Source organism: Carassius auratus, chromosome 4 (assembly GCF_003368295.1).
Source record: "Carassius auratus strain Wakin chromosome 4, ASM336829v1, whole genome shotgun sequence".
Classification (NCBI taxonomy): domain Eukaryota; kingdom Metazoa; phylum Chordata; class Actinopteri; order Cypriniformes; family Cyprinidae; genus Carassius; species Carassius auratus.
This window is the reverse complement of record NC_039246.1, coordinates 5,267,155-5,289,145: the sequence shown is the minus strand read 5'-3', so window position 1 is coordinate 5,289,145 and position 21,991 is coordinate 5,267,155. Positions and strand designations below refer to the sequence as shown.

Sequence of the window (21,991 nt, the reverse complement as noted above, 5' to 3'; positions counted from 1 at the left end):
GCGTAAGCCTCTGTAGTCGATTAACGCGTATACGCGTTATTAGTGATTTTCTCCTGATAACCCTGAAAAGAACTTAAATTAAACTTTCAGTTTTAATCGTACAGATAAGAGCAATACATCAATTGAATCTGTAAAGGATCTACTTTTTTATTTTTTAATACAGACATAATAACAACAAAACTTTGTGCATTTATAACATAAAGATAACAAACACGGTGTGCTGTCTGCAGCCTTTCATTAAAAAACGTCATTAAAATGAACTGTAACTCTGTGAATACTCAACGAAGAGACATGAGAGACAACTATTGTTTAACCTAGTGATTCAGTGAATGTAAATGTCAAACCTCAGTATGTTCAGTCGACAGTGTGAACTCTTCAGTCCATCAGAAAGCAGCTTCACTCCTGAATCCTGCAGTTGGTTGCTACTAAGGTCCAGCTCTGTCAGATGGGAGTTTGATGATTGTACAGCAGAAGACAAAGTTTCACAGCATGTTTCATCAAGACCACAGCTGTCAAATCTGCCAAAAAAGAATGTTCAACCAGATTAATTTCAATGATTCTGCAATAATTTATTGTTATTACCTAAGCAGTGTATGTTCTTCTGTGTCAGCCGTATACCAGATATGCTGTTTTCGTTCAGATCAACTGGTAAACTGTGTAAGGTTGTGGCTTTGTGTCTTGTGCCAGCAGGGATTGTAAGTGTGGGGAGTGTATGTACAGTGCTCCCCTCCATCTTCAATACCATGACTGAGGTGCCCTTGAGCAAGGTCGAGAACCCCCAACTGTTCCCCTGGCGTACTTTGGATGGGGTAAATGCAGAGCAATAATTCTGAGTTTTTGTTTTTTAGTCTGGAAAATGGCTCTCGTCACTTCATTAAATTCAGATTGAACCACTGATGACAAATGGACTATTCTGATGATGCTTTTCATACTTCTCTGGGCATTGACAGGGTTATTTACTTGCCATTCTATGGGACACTCACAAGCCTTTTCATTCAAAATATCTTTAATTGTTTTCCAATGAAACAAAGGTTCTACAGGTTTGTAACAACATGTTAAAGAGTTAGTGACGTGACATTCAGCCAAGTATGGTGACCCATACTCAGAATTTGTGCTCTGCATTTTACCTACCAAAGTGCACACACACACACACTGTGAACACACACCCGGAGCTGTGGGCAGCCATTTATGCTGCGGCGCCCGGGAAGTAGTTGGGGGTTCGATGCCTTGCTCAAGGGCACTTAAGTCATGGTATTGAAGGTGGAGTGAGAACTGTACCTGCAGTGTCCCCACCCACAATTCCTGCCGGCCCGAGACTCAAACTCACAACCCTTCGATTGTGAGTCCAATTATCTAACCATTAGGCCACGACTTCCCCAAAAATGTCATTAATGACTTTCATGTTGTTCAAAACCTGTAAGACCTCCGTTCATCTTCAGAACACAGTTTAAGATATTTTAGATTTAGTTTGAGAGCTTTCTGTCCCTCCATTGAAAATGTATGTATGGTATACTGTCCATGTACAGTAAGGTAAGAAAAACATCATAAAAGTAGTCCATGTGACATCAGAGGGTCAGTTAGAATTTGTTGAAGCATCGAAAATAAAATTTTCTTTTCTTCTCTTCCGGGTCTGTTGTGATTGAGAACGAGTCAATCTTGCGTTCGTTATCTGGCTCGGCTTGGTGCGCATCTTCAGTTTTCTCTTCACAGCAGTTCAGTCAGTGTACTGTTTGAGTACATGAATTACTCTGGGATATTGGTTTATTCAGACTCAGAGGGAATGTCAGCCACTTTAAAAAAGTTAACAGTCATTTGTGGATTAATACTTATTGGAGACGGGAACAGTTTCAAACGATTAAGTTCGATTTGGTGAACTGGTTTAAGAAGAACAGGTTAAATCGAATGATTCATTTGCGAACCAGACATCACTACACTGCAGTGTTGTGAACGTGCTCACAACAGACCCGGAAGAGAAGACAATGCTGAATAAAGTCATAGTTTTTGTTATTTATGGACTAAAATGTGTTTTCGATGCTTCAACAAATTCTAACTGACCCTCTGATGTCACATGGACTACTTTATGTTTTTGTTACCTTTCTGGACATGGACAGTATACTGTTCATAGGTTTTCAGTGGAGGGACAGAAAGCTCTCTGAATAAATCTAAAATAACTTAAACTGTGTTCCGAAGATGAACGGAGGTCTCACGGGTTTGGAACGAACATTTTCATTTTTGGATGAACTAACCCTTTAAGTGATTAATGGCAAAATTATAATTTTGTTGTGGAATACCCCTTTATTTGAATAGCAATGAATGAAATTACTCACAGGGCTTTTCTACAGCATCTCACAGCTGGCATTAGTCTCTTGTAGACTGCTTGATTTGACGTGAACATCTTTGGGTTGAACTCATCCAGCACCTTCTCTGAGATCAGCAGTATGTAGGTCAGAACTGTGCACATTGAAGATGAGAGTTCTCTTCTTGGATGTTCATCTGAAGTGAGATAACTCTGGATTTCCTCATATATTGAATGATCCTTGAGCTCAAGTAAGCAGTAGAATAGGTTGACTGAAGATTCATCTGAGATGTCCTGCTTTTGTAATTGTTTAATGTGAGCACTTATTTTCCTGATGCTCATTCTGGTGTCTTGAGTGTATGTAAACAGGCCTTTGAGAAGGTTTTGACTTGATTTCAGTGAAATTCCCATAAGAAAACGCAGAAACAGGTCCAGATGTCCTCTCTCACTCTGCATTGCTTTATCAGTTGCCCTCTTTGTTAAGTCATGGAATTTGACATGTCTAAAGAAGAAGTGAAGCTTTTGTCTGGCTGTAGTTTGTGAATCTTCAAAGAAAAACTGAAGCTCCTGCAAGTTCTTGTTCAGGTAGCAGATGAACACATGCACTGCAGCAAGAAACTCTTGAACACTCAGATGCACAAAGCAGAAGACCTTTGTCTTATAAAGTCCATATTCCTTCCTAAAGATCTCAGCAATCATTCCTGTCAATTCACTGTCTTTACTCACATTAATACCACATTCTTTCAGATCTTTCTCATAAAACACAATGTTTTCCTTTTTCAGCTGTTCAAATGCCAGCTTGGCTAACTTCAAAATGATTTCTCTATTTAACTTTAAGTGCTCTGTGCGTTCTTTTTCTTCTTGTTCATCATACTTCTGATTCTTCATGTTCATCTGCATCAGTAGGAAGTGAATGTACATTTCAGTGAGAGTTGTGCTGATGTTCTCTTCCTTGTTCTCAATGAGAACATCCTGAAGTACTGTGGCTGTGATCCAGCAGAACACAGGAATGTGGCACATGATGTAGAGACTACGAGAAGTCTTAATGTGTGAGATGATTCTGGAGGCTTGAGTCCCATCTGTGATTTTTTTTCTGAAGTACTCTTCCTTTTGTTGGTCATTGAATCCTCGCACTTCTGTGAACAAACCCACATACTGACGAGGGATCTGATTGGCTGCTGCTGGGCGTGATGTTACCCAGACGAGAGCTGTTGGAAGTAGCTTACCTTTGACCAAACTTGTAAACAGCACATCTACTGATGACCTTTCCTCACAGGTGTCCAGTGTTTCGCTTTTGAAGTTCAGTGGCAGTTGACTCTCATCAAGTCCATCAAATATTAATGCTAGCTTACATCCCTTGTACAACTTCGATTTCTCTAGGTCCTTCAGTTCAGGATAAAATTTCAGCAGAAACTCATGGAGATTGGCCTCTTTGTTTTTAATCACATTGATCTCTCTGAATGGAAGCAGGACCACACAGTCTATATCCTGATTGGCTTCTCCTTCTGCCCAGTCCAGGATGAACTTGTGCACAGAGACAGTTTTTCCAATGCCAGCGACTCCCTTGGTCAGCACAATCTTTTTCTCATTGTTTTTCTTCAGTTCAGTAAATATATCATTGCATTTGATCATTTTATCCTGTATTTTTCTGTTCTTGAAAACATCATCGATCTTCAGAATCTCATGTTCGTGATTGACATCTTTCATATCTCCCTCTGTGATGAACAGTTCGGTGTAAACAGTCTTGAGATCTGTGTCAATCTCTTCGTTGCCCTCAAAAATACATTTTGCTTTCTTCTTCATGTTGTTTTTGTGAGTTTTCAAAAAGGTTTGCAGCGCTATAATTAAGATCACATATATAAAATTAACCACCAAAAAAAGATTTAAGAAATTTGACAAAAAAAATTAATAAAATAAAAAATAAGATCAGAACGGTCATCATTATTAATAACTGGTGCAGACAGATTAATGTATGCTGCTGAAATCAGCACATACCATCCCTAAGTGTTTGGTTTAACATTTCTGAATGTGTTTTTATCTTCTTTTCTCTTATTTTATTGATTTAGATCATCTTTATGCAATGCTGACTAGTGTAAATAAAAGCAGATAAATGATTTCCACATCTTTTAGCACAACAAACTGGATGTGAGGCTGTATTTACAACCTGTTTTGACTTGCTCAAATGGACCTTTCCATGAGTGAATGTAATCATGGATTGATGAAACTGAATCACTTTGTTCTATTCGATATGTTTGTATAAGATCTGCCCCTGATTTCACTAGCCCTGTAATTGGTGCTTGCAGTTATATATTCTTTTGTTGTTATTTACAGACAGTCATTGATATTTTCTCTAGATATGTTGTGAATTACCTCCAACAGGGACAGCTGTGTTCGTAGTGCCCTCAGCCTTAGCTGTGAGAGAAAGAGAGAATTACTAACTAAGAAACATTCATCACATCAGTAAAGTAACCCGGAAAAGAAGTTTAAGTCAAACCATCACACCTGTAAATATTTAATCACGTTAAAGTCACAGTGAATTAGATGTTACCTTGCTTGTGTTCACTCTCCACCGTTTCAGCCAGGTCATTCTGGTTCATCTTCTTCAGGATGTCCACCATGATCTTCACAGCTTCTTCTGGTCCAAAACATGCCACCATCTTTTCCACTGTGTCAAATATATCTGCTTTTTTAATTTCTGACTTTGATATACACTTATGATATGAATTCTTTAAGCGCCAATGAAACTCCTTCAGTTCAGCTTCTACCAGCTCCTTCAGCGAGTCCACAAGCAACTCTTTAACAGACCCCATCATCCTTCACCAACTCACAGCTGCAGGACAAGAACAAAAAGATCTGAAATACTTTCACTTTTAACATGTGGACCTAAGTGCTCAAATGTTATTTGTATTATAAGGCTAGGAATGCAGACATATGAATCATCAGAAAGCTGTTTAAGCAAATCTGCTACATTTACAAAAATAAAATTAAATTAAAATGCTGACACAATGTTTACATCATGTCAGTTTTCAATTTATATATCTCAGTATCTCATGAAGTAGTACATTTTTATTTACCTTCCATGAAGTGAATGATGTAGACCACATTGCACACCCCTATACTTTTTAGATTTTGATAATGCATTGTCTTACTGATCCACCAGTTTACATTTAAAGCTCTGTGTGTTTGCAGGGTAAAACATGGGTTGATTCTTCCATTGGTCTGAACTCTGAACAGTTTTATTGAAAATGCTCATTCATTCTGCCAGCAGGTAGAGCTTCCCTGGTAACAGCAGAACACAAAGCTGCACAGCACTGGACTTCGAACGTGCAGCGCTCATGTTTATTTAATTAAATCACAAGGTTAGCCTTTTGAAGTTTAATTGTCACATTCAGCCATATTGCAATTATTGTCTTTCTGACTCCAAATTTAAGACTGTCCTGTACAATTTAAATCAAATACAGTTAAAAATTATTTAAGACCCACAGAAATCCTGTCAATGAATTCAGCATGTTATTAGGAAGCTCTGATACTGGCGGTACGGCAGTGAATCACAATTGCTGCCTCACGTGTTTGGGTACCAAGCATGCCAAGGTGGAGTTTTTGGACGAGTCATGCTCTCATTGCGGGAGAATGACAGTCACAGAGATTGCGGAACAGGCCTCGTTTCTTTCAAAAGAGCGGGATGCCAATGCCTCTGCCTAGATATAGAGCGCTCCTTGGTGGCCCCTGGAGGGATGCTACTTCTGGCAGTAGCTGGACTGGTCTTAAGGTGACGGTGAGGAATTTCCGTCCAAGGAACATTCCTCTGAGGGCCCCTCCTTCCACTAGCACTTCATAGCCAGTGGAGCCACCAAAGGACCAGGCTCCACCTAGTCACTGGTGGCAGCACCTCAGACTAGTTGTCGCTGAATAAACGCAACAGCCTCCAACAAAGCAGTGCTGTGAAACTGGTAGCAGGGCAGCAGCCCCACCCGTCCCGGCCCCTGCTAAACCTGGTGGCAAGCGGAATAGCAAGAGGTCTTGGGACGGGGAACCCAAAGGTGAAGGAAGCTGCTCTTCTGGAAATGGTGAACGCACCACTCCCTCCTCCGGAGGAGGGCCGGGCGGAGAATCTTTTGTTTATCTTTTTCCCCAAAACCTCTACAAAAGATCTCTTTTCATGGTATGCAGATGGACTTGGTTGAACAGACAGCATGCCTCATGCAGGAATGTGCTCAAATATATTGAAGAGCAGGATGGCGGTCCCACTGTAACAGTTTCAGTGGCTCCTGGGGGATATGGCAGCGGCATTCACAGCACTGGCGCTGCTTCTTATGAGACCACTTCAGCACTGGCTCCATGGCCGAGTCCTAAGGTGGGCAACTGCCTGCCTCTACTACTATACTGGCTATGGGACAACGTTAGACGGACTTATCAAATCAGTGGGAGCTCAATGCAATAATCACATGCCAATGTGCATTGGCTTGTTTAGTTACACTCAAAGTACGAAGTTTACATATGTAACCAAGACGTTTAATGTCAATATTATCTAATTTAAATATTTTATTTGTATCAAATAAGTCTTGTTGCTATCTGTCTACAGAGAGCAAGATTTTACGTGCTGTGGGGTTCATTCTTATATTTGTCTAAATATTTTTCTTTATTTAACATCTTGTTTGGTTTTATTTTGTATCATTGCATGTTTAATTAAAAAAAATTGAAATGTCAAAATAACCTTCAATTTATAGCTTATAATTGCAGCTGTCAAGGATGTAGACTGCATGTTGAAGATTTATTTTAATGCAGATCCCACACTCTTGCGTTTAATAGTGAAGATCTTGTGTGACTGTGTGAAATCGTGATGGATAACTATACTTCACTGACCTGCAGCTCTACACTTTTTCATTGTGAACAACAGCAACTAAATATAATTAAACCGTTGTGAAATGCAAAGAATGTTCCTTCTGCTTCTGGAATTTCTATTTACTTTATTTGTGGGGTAAAATAAATGATTTTATGTTATAGTTAACTAGGAATTATCAGCACATGCATAAAAGCACAGATTATGTGTAATTCATAAAAAATCTTTATGATATGAAGCTATTCAGTTTACTTTTCCAACTTCACACTTTGTGCATCTACATCTTAAACCAAACAAACTTCATACATTTATGGACACTATATCTTTGAACATTGAGAGTTCCTTATTTCTATAATTCTGATGTTCACCACCTACAGTGTATAAACTATAGTAAAACAGTTTTATCGAAGTAGAAACACTGCTCATTGCATTAAATGAGTGTGCAGATGCATGAAGACGTTGAGTGATAGTTTCTGCCTAAGAGTATATAGTGCATGATGAGAAATACTGAAATCACACTCACTAATAAACAGTGATTAGATTTCACAAGGTGTTATTAACTGACAAAGATACACTTGATCATCTGTTTGATCACAACATGAAGAGCTTTAAATAAAATCATCAAAATCACTTAAGCACAGCATTAAAGTCTCAGAAGATCAAAGTGACAAATGACACAACATTAAAGGACAATCATACATGAAAATAACTAAAGAAAGATCAAAAACTCACCTCAAACAATATTTCTATTTCCTCCTCTGAACCACTGTTTTGAACAGCAGATCTGAAATGTGTTTCACTTCTGTAAAATACGTTAAAGCTGCTTCCTGCTTCCTTTCAGCCAGAGACATGAGAATCAGAACTATGACAGCCAGAAATGGAGAAACACACTCTGATCTGCTTCCTTATGCAATCGAAGAAAAGGGGCGGGTCCCAACATTTTGGTGTGGGCAGAGGAAAAAAGACACAGAAGAAGTGATTATGGATTGAAGTTGTGCAAGACTGAACAGCGGTTAACCGTAACAGTTATACTAGCAAGCAGTGTTGGGAACGTTACTTTAAAAAAGTAATTAGTTATAGTTACTCACTACTTGTTCCAAAAAGTAACTGAATTACTCTATAATAAAAGTAACTCGTTCCCAGGGAAAGTAACTATTTGCGTTACTGTAAAAAAAAAAAAAACTTCAAGTATTATCTTTGTAAGAAACGTGTTTTTGGCCACTAGCTTTGTAGATGCGTGTCACACATTGCATGTACACATTACATGCACGTTCTTGCCTTTGACAACAATGAATTTGAAGTGCTTATATCTTCACCTTGAAAATGCCAACTTTTCATTGGATTGCTCCTGACTCGCCATCTCGCCATCTCTGCTGCGAATCTCTGTGTAGCTGTTGCGCATGCGTGTTTGACGCCGCTGAAGCAGCCGCGTGTGCCGGCATATGTGTAAAAAAACTGGCTCTGATTGACTACCATGAAACAAATGACTCTGCCCTAGCCAATCACAACCGCTTATCTCGTCATTAACCCACCTGCTCACTCGCTGTGTGAGCCAGGGGTCCGTTTGGATTGCATAGTTTATTAACTCAATGCATAGTAACGCACCACATTTAACGTTCAGTAACGTTAACGGCGTTGTAACGACGGGAAAAGTCATTAGTTAGATTACCGGGTTACTGAAAAAATAACGTTGTTACCTAACGCCGTTCTTTTAAACGCTGTTATTCCAAACACTGCTAGCAAGCAACTGAATGTTACAGTTAAGCTATTTTGAAGACTGGACAAAGAATCTTGAACAAAAAAAAAAAAAAATCACAGGTACTAATAAAAAAATATATAATAAATGTTAAACAGCACGACTGTTTCCAAATGTTATTATAAATAAGCATACATGATTTCTGAAAAATCATGTGACAATGAAGACTGGAGTACTAATATTCAAAAGAAAGAAAAACATTTTAATGTATATTAAAACAGAATACCATTATATATACTGCACAATATTACTGTTTTGTTCTGTATTTTTGATCAAATAAATAAAGACTTGATGAGCAACAGATATGCAATGATTAAAATATTAAAATATGAATGTTTCCAAACTTTTTTACCAGTACTGTACTTCTGTATTATAACACAAAACTGGCTAGCAGAAAGAGCATCACAGCTTCAGCCAGTTTATACCCAGGGTTGCCAATTCTCATGCTTTTGACGTGAGAAACATGCTTCCAGGCTCAGTCTCACACTCTCACTCTGCTCATGTAAATCTCACGCCAAATTGGCAACCCTCCTGGCAATGTGAAACAAAATATCAGCTTTAGTTGTGCAAGTTTTAATACTAAATTCAAACAAAAAATTAGATTTTGGTGCACCTAATGTTGCATAAATCGTAAATGTAGTGCTTCAGTTAAAGCCAGGGACATTGAAAAACAGAGGTGCGACAAGTTTTTATCTAACCAGCTCTCTAAACAAACCTGCACACAAAACAGATGAATTGGTTTAAAGAGTAACTAAACCCTAAACCAACTTTTTTTAGTTAATGATCTGTAAGAATGGGGCTTTATTAGTGCTGTTCATTGAGTCGAGTAACTTTTTTTGACATTTGAGTATAAAGTGTTTTAATTCTACAATATATGTTGTAAAAACATCTGAGTGCTGCCCTCTTCAGGTTCAACGGTGGCTACTGCAGTTGATTTTTCCTATTGGATGTTTGCGGTGGCAAGTGACGTAAGCGGTGGCAGGTGGCCCCTTGGTACGAGCTACCACGCCCTTGGCAGTATAAAACCATCTTTTTCCATCAAAATTACTGTAGTGAGTCAGGAGTTGGAATTGCGAGTATTGAAAACGACCAGGATAGACTATTATAGACCCTTTGCAAACACATGACGACGCCCTGACAGAACGGCAGAATCACTGGAAGCACAAGCTAAATAGTAGTAGATGAGCGGGAAGTTTCAATCAGTTTAAACTTATTAACACTAAACTTTATGGCTTCTTCTATTGAACAAGCTGTCATGCCGTTATCAGTCGAGGTAGGGCATCTTGTAGGTGATCACATAGAATGGTATTTGGAGAAGTTGGAGATCGCAGGATTGGATACCGATCCTTAACTTCTTCCTCCGTTTTCACGGACTTAATTAAATTGCCGAGTCTACCCAACTTCATTCCACACGATCTGTACCACTATGTGGTAAAAGGGGTATCCCCATACACTGGTGCTGATCTCAAAGCTTTTAACCTGTAAGCCAGCACCAGAACGCCCTCATCCTGAAAGCCTCTAAACTCGCACGTGTCAGTGTTTACGAATAGATTAAATTAAATGGCACAAATTTAATCTTGACAAACGATGTATCATTATAAAGATCTAAGCCTCAAGCATCGACGACAGATCACTGTTTTTTAATGGAGAGCTTATAAAAACTGTATTTGCTACATTTGTGTAAGCAGTACACATAAAAACATGAGCAATGGAAACGCTGTACATACCAGATCCGTTGTAATAACGAGTCTTAAACACATCCACAGCTGTAAATCCAGGTTTAGTTTGAAAGGTAACGGTCCACTGAACGACATCTCATGGAGCACGTTTGGTCCAACGAAGCAATAACGTTGTAATATGGATCATAATTCCTTTGTTTACATTTCAGTTCTTCAGCAACAGAATTGTTTGTGTCCATTATGGAATAACTCACGGTCAGAAACTGCGTCTTGGTATTAAAAACACGGCATGGTTTTGCAGCGTACAGTGTCACAAACAGAATGAGACGATCCACCGGAAACAAAGAATGAATGAAAGATAGGTGAAAGATAGTTTATCTCCCTCGTGACGCGCTCTGACGCACCTGTCAGCTGATGGAGGCGGAACTTATAACGATCACCTTCAACAGTTTTTATATATGTGAGAGTGTGTTTTATGTTGAATGTGAATGTATCTGCATGATTACAATCTGTTTGAGTGCAAATCAGCCCAAATCAGCTCTCTACTACTGAATGATCATGGCTATCAAAGTGAACGCATCTATATGAATAGAGAGAGTGGATTATTTACTTTATGGCACATTTGTGTTATTACCATCTGTATAAGTGGCCATCAGCACTTATTTGCATCGTAATTCATAGTAAATGCTGCATTTCTAGCAATCTCAGGATTTTTTGTAACTGGCAAACAAAGTTAAATCTTTTTTCTTTAATTCTTACTCAAATTATTCTTATTGTATTTTTCTAGTGCTCAAATCACTTATATGATGTCTAAGTTTCTGTCTAGTGTTTTATAATGGAAAAAAACTATGAAGTGGTATGTTTACTGACTAAATTGCTTATAGAAGCCTTATATTTTTTTATATTTGGGGGGTGTAGACAGTCTCATAAAAATATTAGCAGGAGTCTCATTTTTCATGTCTTATTCAGATTTGAAATAGAAACTTATGAGACATGTGGCTTTCAACCCATTAATTTTCTAGATTGCTCCAGGTATCATTTCATGTATTTTCATATCAAATAAAAAATATAAGTGTGGTAAAAATTTCAAGGCACTTCAGTGTCTATAACTTTTAATATTTTTGAGCATTATCAAATCTAGTTGATAAAAAGAAAAGCCCAAAGGGTCTTCTTTCCAAAGACACCGATGCTACGCTCATGGCAGGGGGAGGTACCTCATAATGGTAAAGGTAAGACATCAATCTAGGGTTTATTTTGTATTAATATCTATTCTTTACTTAAGTAAAGATTTATATAACATGTAACCTATTTTTATAGGACATAGTCATTCATGGCTACCCACTTAAGTTACCGTTGTTCACTGGATGTGCCAATGCAACTTTCTAATTCACTTGATCTATAACTTTTTTTTACCAAGTACCAAGTACCACCTCAGAAAATATTTATACATATATATTATTGATTATGAAAAATAGCTCAATTGCCTATACCAATAACTCATTACAGGGCACTGTAATTTACTCATTAATATGTCAATATTCCATTCTTCATATCAATTATTGTGATATCTCTTACTGTAAATTACTGCAAATCAAACAGTGGTTTGTCCAGCAAACGGCCGTAAGATTAACTTATCAATTTTCAATAAAGTTATCACTTCTTATAATTCAAGGAAAAATATTCTCTGGCCATGAAAACATTATCCTATCATTATGATAAATTTAGTTACTCAATTTAAACAGCATGTAGCTAAGATCACACTTCATTGACTCGTAATGTGAGCGGTTCGGAGGCAATCATGAATATATTGGTTTTTTAATAATTGAACTAATAATACATCAAACTACAAATCACACAGAGTAAATACGCATACGACAATACAGACAGTAAACTTTGCACAAGACATAACGGAATCCAAATGAGGGAGAGAGAGAGAGAGAGAGAGAATGAATGAGAGAGGTGAGAGAGAGATAGCGTGGTCACAGTATGATATGAGTTATGCAAACTCACAGACAGTACACTTGAAAGACACCAACAATTCAAATCATAGGCAAACTTTAAGCAGCATTTAAATCTCCATAGAAATCGATACTTGCATGGCCCAGTGTGCGTGAGCTGGAAACCGTGTGACGCGCGTGTGAGCTGCGCTGGAGCTTGGCTTGAGCGTGGTCTCTTTGTCTTCCGGCTCGGGGCTGCTGCGGAATCGCGCGGTATTTGAAAGGTTCAACAAACAATGTTCCAGAATTCCTCTTCCTTGTGTGGAGAGGCAAATAGTTGAATAAACTTATATAATATATATAAATAATATATATATATATATATATATATATATAATATATATAAATGATCAAAACATGAAGTTACATTCAAATGCAGAATTACACACATTTAAAGATTTGATTAACACATGATAAAACTGCAGATAGTCCCAGTTTATATGAGAAACATCTAATGCACCGAAAAACAATACTATATACATATAGACTACATTTGAGTACATTTTACCATTCTTTTGTAAGAGTTAGATTTCCTGTCCTGTTTCCCAGTGGGGTCATAAAGTTTTACGACCTGGTCAGGAGTGGGGTTACAGAAACATGACTATTTGAGAACCTTAAAATGAGGAGAAACATTTCCAATTTATAAGCTAGTAAAATTATAATCCTCGCATAACAAGGATTAACCATTGTACGCACAAACCTATTCCAGATACATATTATTAAGGACTTACATAAAGAGCATAAAGAAAAGGTTGTTTGTGTGCGTGTGCTTATGTGTGTGTGTGTGTTTGTGTGTGAAATGGGTTTCGTTTCTCCTTTGAGGCTCGCACGGGTATCCCTGGACAGTCTCAATAGGTGTAATAACTGTCACTCAAAGCAGGATGTGGCCGACTTCAGGGCGCCCAAAATGGTGAATTAAGTAAACAATGAAGGTTTTTGTTTACTCACGTTCTGGTCTTTGAGTGCAGAATGTGTTAGAGTCAGGATTCATTAATATGGAACAGATGGCTGAAATACCATCAGCTCATTAGTGTTACATATATATAATATTTATAAAAATATATATATTTTTTTACCATTTATAATAATTACTACTCTGCACAATTAAAAAACGAGCAATTTTATTCCTAATAAGAATATTTATTGTTGTCAGCCACTTAAACAGGCATATAAGTTTTGTTTTTAAAGCGGTCAGCACAGAGAGAGAGTTATCCTACATAGCCTGTTTAATCAGTTTAGCCTTCTCAAATCATCACGAATTGTCTAAAATAAAATCTAAAGATATAAAACAGTTCAAGCATAACGATGTTTTAACGTTAAACCCAGATACATGTGCGCTATATTGAATATTTTGTGTGGAGAATGCAAGATAAAGCACGCTTTTTTGGGACATAGGTGCCAGCGCGATCATGATATAACAAAGAAATATAAAATAAAGAAATATAAAATAAATAAAAAAAACATGCTTTCTGCCGTCTCATCTTGAACAGGAGAGCTTACAAAAATAAACCTAAACTCAGCGAATACATGCCTCACAGACATGATAAAGATATATATAGAAAGCTTTTAATTACTACTTAACGAAATAATAAAAACAAACAACAAAAAATTTTAATAGCTACAATCATAATCCGTTTAGGAGGCACATCTAATGAGGAGATGACGAGTCAGGCAACTTCATCCTTGGGACACAGATTCAGAAAACACTAGTTTATTAGTAAATAATTCAAATACATTTTTACTATTTCCCTCTGTCACATTCATGGTAATTTTTCCAGTGCTTTGGGACATCTTTTGAACTCAATTTGAACGCAGAACTGTTTATCTGCGCTGATAGACTAATTGATATGAATTTGGATCAGCATAGGCTTTGTGAACACCTTTTCTGCAAAGTGCATCTTACAGACTGCAACTTACAATCGCAACTTCATTGTGCTATTAATCCTTTCAAGCCGATTTTCACTAAATTGTTCAACTCCCGACAGCATCGGGTGTTTTATTAATAGTGAGTATAATTATTCAAACCAGTCGTCTATTATGATGTCTCTGTAACAAAAGCAGTTGCATGAATACTAAAGTTTGAAACTAAAAATGAAACCATCAACAGAAATACTGAACAGGTATAACCCTCCATGTTTAAAAAATACAAGTGCAGCTGATTAGAGATTAATGACGTCACAGAATTTACCGGTATTTTGGAATGGATGTGTGAATTGTGCTTTTCCGGAAAAAAGACGGAATGTCATTTTTGAGTTTACCAGTAAGGTCATTCCGGTAATTTTACGGCAATTTACTGGTATGAAAGAGGCCTATGAGTGACGTCACTCGCTGTCACAAACACAGCCTCTGTGGCTCTCTCCGATCACCACCAGAGGGAACCGTCACCTGAGTATTAACCTCCTTCAAACTACATTTCCCATACACCCCGTACCTGGGGCTGATTACCTGCACAGGTGTCGCTCATCTTCATCCCCTATTTAAGGAACTCACCCTGTTCACTCAAACGCGAAGTCTTGTTTTGCCCATGCAGACATTACCGAGCGTTTTCCCACTGTTGGATCTTCCGTGTATGACCTGGACTGATTATTGGACTCTGATTCTCTGCCGCCTGCCTTCTCGACCTCTGCCTTGTTCTCTCGCCTCTGCCTGCCAGCCGCCAGCCCTGATTCTACGCTCTGTCAAGGTTTATGATTCTGATTTGTCTACGTGGTATCTAACGCCCCTGATTGACCTGTTTCTGTTTACTCTGTGGATTATTGAAATAAAGCTGCTTATGGATCACAACGTCTCTGACTCAGCGTTACACTCGCAGTCTAAAATGGGCTGACATTATTTCAAACATGTTTAGATTTTTCATTGTAAACGAATATTGATTAAAATTGTACTGTGATTTCAGGAGTGTCTTAAAAACCCTCTAAAACAAAGGGGAAGTTCCAAGAAAATTTCTAATGGGAGCTGCTGACAGAGATAAAAAACACAGGTGATCCGAGGAAGCTTATTAAATAACTTAATATTTATTTTACACAACATATCATCATGCATCTGTAACATCAAAAAATGTGAATACTGGTATCTTAAGATTTTTATGTATGTTTTCCATTTTGCTATTTTTCTTTTCTGCATTTCCCCTATTCTCTAGTTTGTTTATTTCTAATAAATAGCTGGAGGCTGTGGAGAAGCAGATCTGTGACCTTGTGGAGAAACAGGCCCAGCTGAGAGAGGGGAGAGCTGTGCTGGAAACATTTAGGGGTTGTCGCTCATAAGTCCAGGGTAAGTATACAGCTAACCGTACTACCACCTCTACTCTGTGTGGTTCTCTGCACAGGCTTGGTGCACCCAGGACGCGATCTTCCCAGATGCCCACAGCGTTAGACATGAGCCAGGACCTGGGCGACGACCTCTGTCCTTCCAACGATCTTCAGGAGCTCCACTTCGCGAAACAGAACACTGTGATCAGCGGAGACTCCATCGTCCGACACGTCCGTGCTATGTTAGCCGAAGGTAAACATATTATTTTTTATTATTATTGTTAACAAATTCTGTATTTTAGCATGTTTAACTATTTGAATGCATAACACAACTTAATTTATTAATTTTATTTTTTCTTAAAGGTAGCCCTACTGATATTGATATCATACATCAAAGTGTTGTTACTGACCACTTGCTTGTATCGTGCATGCTGCATTTTACTGATATTAACTATATTTCCAAAATGAGCATTATGAATATAAGAGCGTTACATTACATTTATAACAATCATTGTTAATGTTCGAATTGAATTTCAGGGCAGTTTGTGAAGACAGATAATCAAGAGAAGTCAGTTCCAGATCCACCCTCCACACCAGGGGCCTGTTCTTCGTACGTCGCTAACTCAGTTAGCTGGATTTGATTGTTGACGATTTGGCATGATCTTGGATCGTTTGGTTCTTCGAAGCTCATCCCGGAGCTGCTCTCATAGCAACAGGTCCGTTAGCTTAAACCTGCTCGGGAGCAGCTTATTTCATGTAAACAGGATTAGATCGCTTCTTTTCAACCAGAACTGATACTCAAAATATGTCTGCTACCACCGCTACTTTATTACAAGAGTATCGTACTGATCCAGGGACAATAATTTAAAATAATAATCATTTAAAAATGTATTTAAAAAAATATAATAATGTTGTGTAGTCCTTAAAAAATATTTGTCATAAAATTCTTTCTTCATAATTGTATTCGAGTCTTACACACATGCTATACAGATAATAGAGTCATGCATTATTTTGAGTGATGACTGCTATTATAAGAGTGGCTTGATGGAGCGCAGGAGATGCAGATAACATGATACTGACCCTTAAGAAACTTTCAGTAATGTTGTCATGTAACAAATCTGTCCAAATATAAAATGAAATGAATAGATAATTTCTACATTGAAAAAAAATGTAAAGACTGCACAACTATTATAAATTGCGAATCTAAATAATTGGGAATCATGAAAAAAATTCTAATAAATAAAAACATGTATCTATTATTTCATTTATGTAGTTTTGTTTGCTTGGCTGTTTCCTTATAAAAGTCCCGAAATTTGTCAACTTTTTAGTCAGGTGTCGTTTTAAATGATATGACATCATTACATTGCCGTCTTGCCACCAGCCAATCGCTGCACTTCTGATCATTGTTTCGAGTATCGATACATATCCCATTTTAAGACAACACATTAACGCGCAATTATCTCAGATAACTCAATCCAGCGATACTAATCATACACAACAGGTGTGTTCGAAGAACCCAATTAGCCGGATCAGGATTAGCACGATGATATCATCTTGGATGTGTCATTTGATCTCGGATGTAATAAGCGACGTATGAAGAACAGGCCCCAGACCTCTCTCTCACGAGGATTGCTGTCTACTAGCATATTGTGTTCACTTCAGACTTCGGGGGATGCAGATATTACTCAGGGCCATGAACACTTGAATATTGCAAGAATAGAGAAAGTAAGAATTACTTAAAGGGGGGGGGGGGGTGAAATGCTATTTCATGCATACTGAGTTTTTTACACTGTTAAAGAGTTGGATTCCCATGCTAAACATGGGCAAAGTTTCAAAAATTGCAAAATTTGCTTTCATACGAAAAAAGTACTTTGGACCACTGAGCAATAGTCCAGTGCTGCTTCTCTGTAGCCCATTTCCTGCACACGCCTGTGCACGGTGGCTCTGGATGTTTCTACTCCAGACTCAGTCCACTGCTTCCGCAGGTCCCCCAAGGTCTGGAATCGGTCCTTCTCCACAATCTTCCTCAGGGTCCGGTCACCTCTTCTCGTTGTGCAGCGTTTTTTGCCACACTTTTTCCTTCCCACAGACTTCCCACTGAGGTGCCTTGATACAGCACTCTAGGAACAGCCTATTTGTTCAGAAATTTCTTTCTGTGTCTCTCGCTTGAGGGTGTCAATGATGGCCTTCTGGACAGCAGTCAGGTCGGCAGTCTTACCCATGATTGCGGTTTTGAGTAATGAACCAGGCTGGGAGTTTTTAAAAGCCTCAGGAATCTTTTGCAGGTGTTTAGAGTTAATTAGTTGATTCAGATGACTAGGTTAATAGCTCGTTTGGAGAACCTTTTCATGATATGCAAATTTTTTGAGATAGGAATTTTGGATTTTCATGAGCTGTATGCCAAAATCATCAGAATTAAAACAATAAAACACCTGAAATATTTCAGTTGGTGTGCAATGAATCTAAAATATATGAAAGTTTAATTATTATAATTACATTATGGAAAATAATGAACTTTTTCACAATATGCTATTTTTTGAGAAGGACTTGTATTTATTATTAATATCACAATCTAAGGGCTGAATGCTTTCATTCATATTTCGCTGTATATCCTATGTTTTTTTATTAATAATCTGTATTACTGTTCATATTTCCTTGTTAATAAATTAACTGAATTCATTTCAAGTATATATTCATCATTCACAGCTGCTGAAACAGCCTTTAAATTAGTTTGGGCATATGAGGATATAAATTAGGTTCAAGTGCTGCATGTCCGACCATAGAATTAATTATAAAAAAATGACCAGCTGATTACCAGCACACGACCACCGATCCACGACGTTGCCACGATGTCGCAGTTACTTACTGGCAACGTCACAAAGTTACCTTGTGGCGACGAATACGCACCTTTCACTTTTCTGTTCGCCACGGCGAAACTTTGGTCACCAGATTACGTTGCAGTTACGTAATAGTTACGTAATGTTGTTAGCAGGGTGTACACAGCATCCGGGCCACTGATCGCAGCGACAACAAACACTTTGATCAATTGATAAAAAAAATAATAAAAAATAAAACATTTCAACTCTAGATCGCCTCTTATTAAATTAAACTTATTGTACTAACGTACAATTGATGCTCAGCTAAATAACTGGAGATGTTATATTTATTCGTATTGGTACATTCGTGCCGCAAGATGTTTCTATTATGAAGTACCGGTATGTGGGCTATGCCACCCCGATGCATTTTCAATCATATTTCCCGGTCAACTATATTTCGATGACTTTTCAACAACCGCATCGTTTCTCTGTCCACTATAAATCAATGATTTTTCAACACATTCAGGGATCACCCGGTAACCAAATATCAATGCTTAATCAATCATAAACATAACTATAGATCAATGTTGTTCCAATATTGTTGCCATCAACATTAATAACATCAGGTTTTCATCAATATGATAATGGTGATTCAACATTTATTTTGCATTGAAATTTCAATATCAACCATAATGATGATTCAGATGGAAAAACAATGTTTATTCAATGTTGGCTTGCTACCGTATACCGCAAATCAACCAAAAAAGTTTTAGTTTTTCTCTTTTTTAATAATTAAATAAAAAGTAAATAGCAAAAAATAACTAAACAGTTATGATAAACAGTAAAAAACGGAAAACTGTAAACTATAAGCTCCAAATCACCCCCCCCCCCCATGTGCCATGCTGATGGTTCTCAATTTTTTTTCCAATGTTGGCAGGTCTGAACATGCACTATAGACCCCCTGAGGAACAATTCCATTCTCTACTATAGGAGAGAAAGATTTGTATAAACTTGTTCAATCTTCTAAACCAACAATATGTTAGACCCTATTCCATCGAAGCTCCTAAAAGAGGTCCAGAAGTCATCAATCTTTTTCTATTATTAATTCCTCTTTGTCATTAGGATATGTCCCCAAAACCTTAAAACTGGCTGTTATTAAGCCTCATCAAAAAACCACAACTAGACCACGTCAAGTAACTTTTATTTATAGTACTTTAACCTGTTAGCCAGCACCCCCAATTATGTGTTTCTCAGCTGAAAGTGCCCTACCTAACTTAAAATTTTAACAGTTCCTTACTTCAGTGTGTTACACACATAATTATGGTGTCTTTAGAAAGAAGACCCTTTGGGCTTTACTTTTTATAAACCAGATTTGATAATGCAAAAAAAAAATATTAATAGTTACAGACACTGAAGTGCCTTGAAATTTTTTTTACCACACTGAATTTCTTTTTTTGTTTGATAAAAATATATGAAATCAGTCCTGGAGCAACCTAGAAAAGTAATGGGTTGAAAGTCACATTTCTCATGGGTTTCTATTTCAAATCTGAAGATATCATGAAAAATGAGATTCCTGCAAATATTTTTATGAGACTATTAGACCCCCCACCCCCCAAATATAAAAAATATTTACCAACTGTATTGAAGGCTTCTACAAACTATTGTAGTCATTAAACATACCACTACATAGTTTGTTTTCCAATTATAAAACACTAGACAGAAACTTAGACATCATGCACTGCATGAAAAGGTGCATTTCCGGATTGTTCACGTCAGCGTATAAACCCGTAAATGGAATGTTTCTGTCAGTTTCCCTCTATGTTCTCTGGCGTTTCTGATTTCTGGACACTGTCGGAAACTGACTAATTTGCGTGCAGCATTTTTCCCGTCCGCTCACTAATGCGAAAAACTCCCAGACACAGACGGAAATGTTTACTCACTCACCGGTAAATCCACGTACATCCCTGTGCATGACAATAGTCTCCGCAAAATCCAGGCAGTTAAATCTCCATAAATGGACACTTGTGTCTCAGTAAACATCTATAAATTGCTGTACACTTGTACATTGTGTTTTAATACTACGGACTTCTATACAAAAATGCGTCATATGCGCTTATAATAACTGTCAACAAAGTCACAAACAAAGTAAGGCATCAACAAAACTCAATTTTTATTTTTCAGCAAATGCAAGACTGCAAACATTTAACAGGACTGCAAATATTATTAAACTCAGCAGGACTACAACATAATTTAGATATTTAGAACACAGACACTTCAAGTTAATCATTAAATGGATTAAAAAAATACAATATATTTTTTAAAACAAACAAAAAAATGATACTCACCAAAAGACAAACACAAGAATTAATACACTTGCAATGGACACTGGAAAGTCAGGACAGTGATTATTGATCTCTCAATCAGACACACACACACATATTTACAACTAATGGCACCATCAGGACCATGCCGTGTTTTTTCATTTAATTCTGCTTTTCAGAAGCTACTGTTATCATAAGTTTACATACCCCTAGCACAGAGATCAGCAAACTCAGTCCAGGAGGGTGGCTGTCCTGCAGAGTTCTGCTCCAACCCTGATCAAACTCACCTGTAGACTTCTGGTAATCCTGAAGACCTTGATTAGCTTCAGGTCTGTTAAATTAGGGCTGGAGCCCTCCAGGACTGAGTTTGCCCCTCTGTGCCCTAGCAGAATATACAATAATTTTAACAAAACAAGAGGGATCATAATGTATATGCCATTTTCATTTAGTACTGTCATAATTAATTTTACATAATATTTACATTTAATGATTTTCTAAAAATGAAAATGTATAATTTATAAAAAATTTCAACAGTTTACATACACTGGATGACCCACAGCTGTTTTTGTTTTGGGATGTTTTTTTTATGAGCCCAGAGCAGTTCTGCCGAACTGCCTGCTGTTCTTCAAAAAAATCCTCCAAAAAAAGTCCTGCAAATTCTTTGGTTTTCCAGCATCTTCTGCATATTTGGCTCCATCCGACAAAGACTAATAATTTTGAGATCTATCTTTTCACTGTGAAAAATAAAGAACTCATACACAACTATTATAAAAGGTGAGAACATTGTTCACTGATGCTCCAGAAGGAAACAATGCATTAAGAGTTGGGGGTGTACATTTTGAACAGGATAATAACATTTTTCTTATTTTGTTTAAAGATAATATCTGTTCATTTAGAACTGCCCTTCAGAAGCTTCATACTTTAATACTGATTTAATAATGAAAAAATAAGTTTTCCCTGATCTTCCAATGCAAGTAGTTCTTCAGAAATTGAAACTTGCCCAGAAGGACGTGCTACCTGCAAACTGTTTAGCCCATA

The 21,991-nt window shown here is 37.5% G+C and overlaps 1 protein-coding gene and 1 long non-coding RNA gene across 2 annotated transcripts in view; one reads left to right on the top strand and one right to left on the bottom strand.

Annotated features, from left to right (window-relative positions):
- LOC113065800 (NACHT, LRR and PYD domains-containing protein 3-like) overlaps nucleotides 1–8,001 on the bottom strand; it is a 38,373-nt gene extending 30,372 nt beyond the window's left edge. The window contains exons 1-5 of the mRNA XM_026237330.1: nucleotides 7,869–8,001; nucleotides 4,845–5,126; nucleotides 4,667–4,708; nucleotides 2,328–4,134; nucleotides 345–518 (exon numbers count right to left, since the gene is read on the bottom strand). Of these exons, the coding sequence (XP_026093115.1) occupies nucleotides 345–518; nucleotides 2,328–4,134; nucleotides 4,667–4,708; nucleotides 4,845–5,109 (2,288 nt within the window). The 5' untranslated portion in view covers nucleotides 5,110–5,126; nucleotides 7,869–8,001. The remainder of the gene's footprint in view (nucleotides 1–344; nucleotides 519–2,327; nucleotides 4,135–4,666; nucleotides 4,709–4,844; nucleotides 5,127–7,868) is intronic.
- Nucleotides 8,002–15,483: 7,482 nt separating this feature from the next.
- LOC113067616 (uncharacterized) lies at nucleotides 15,484–16,418 on the top strand. Its single transcript, XR_003279418.1, has 3 exons — nucleotides 15,484–15,548; nucleotides 15,708–16,069; nucleotides 16,354–16,418. It is a non-coding gene; the product is annotated as an uncharacterized LOC113067616 (long non-coding RNA).
- The last annotated feature ends 5,573 nt before the right edge of the window (nucleotides 16,419–21,991 follow it).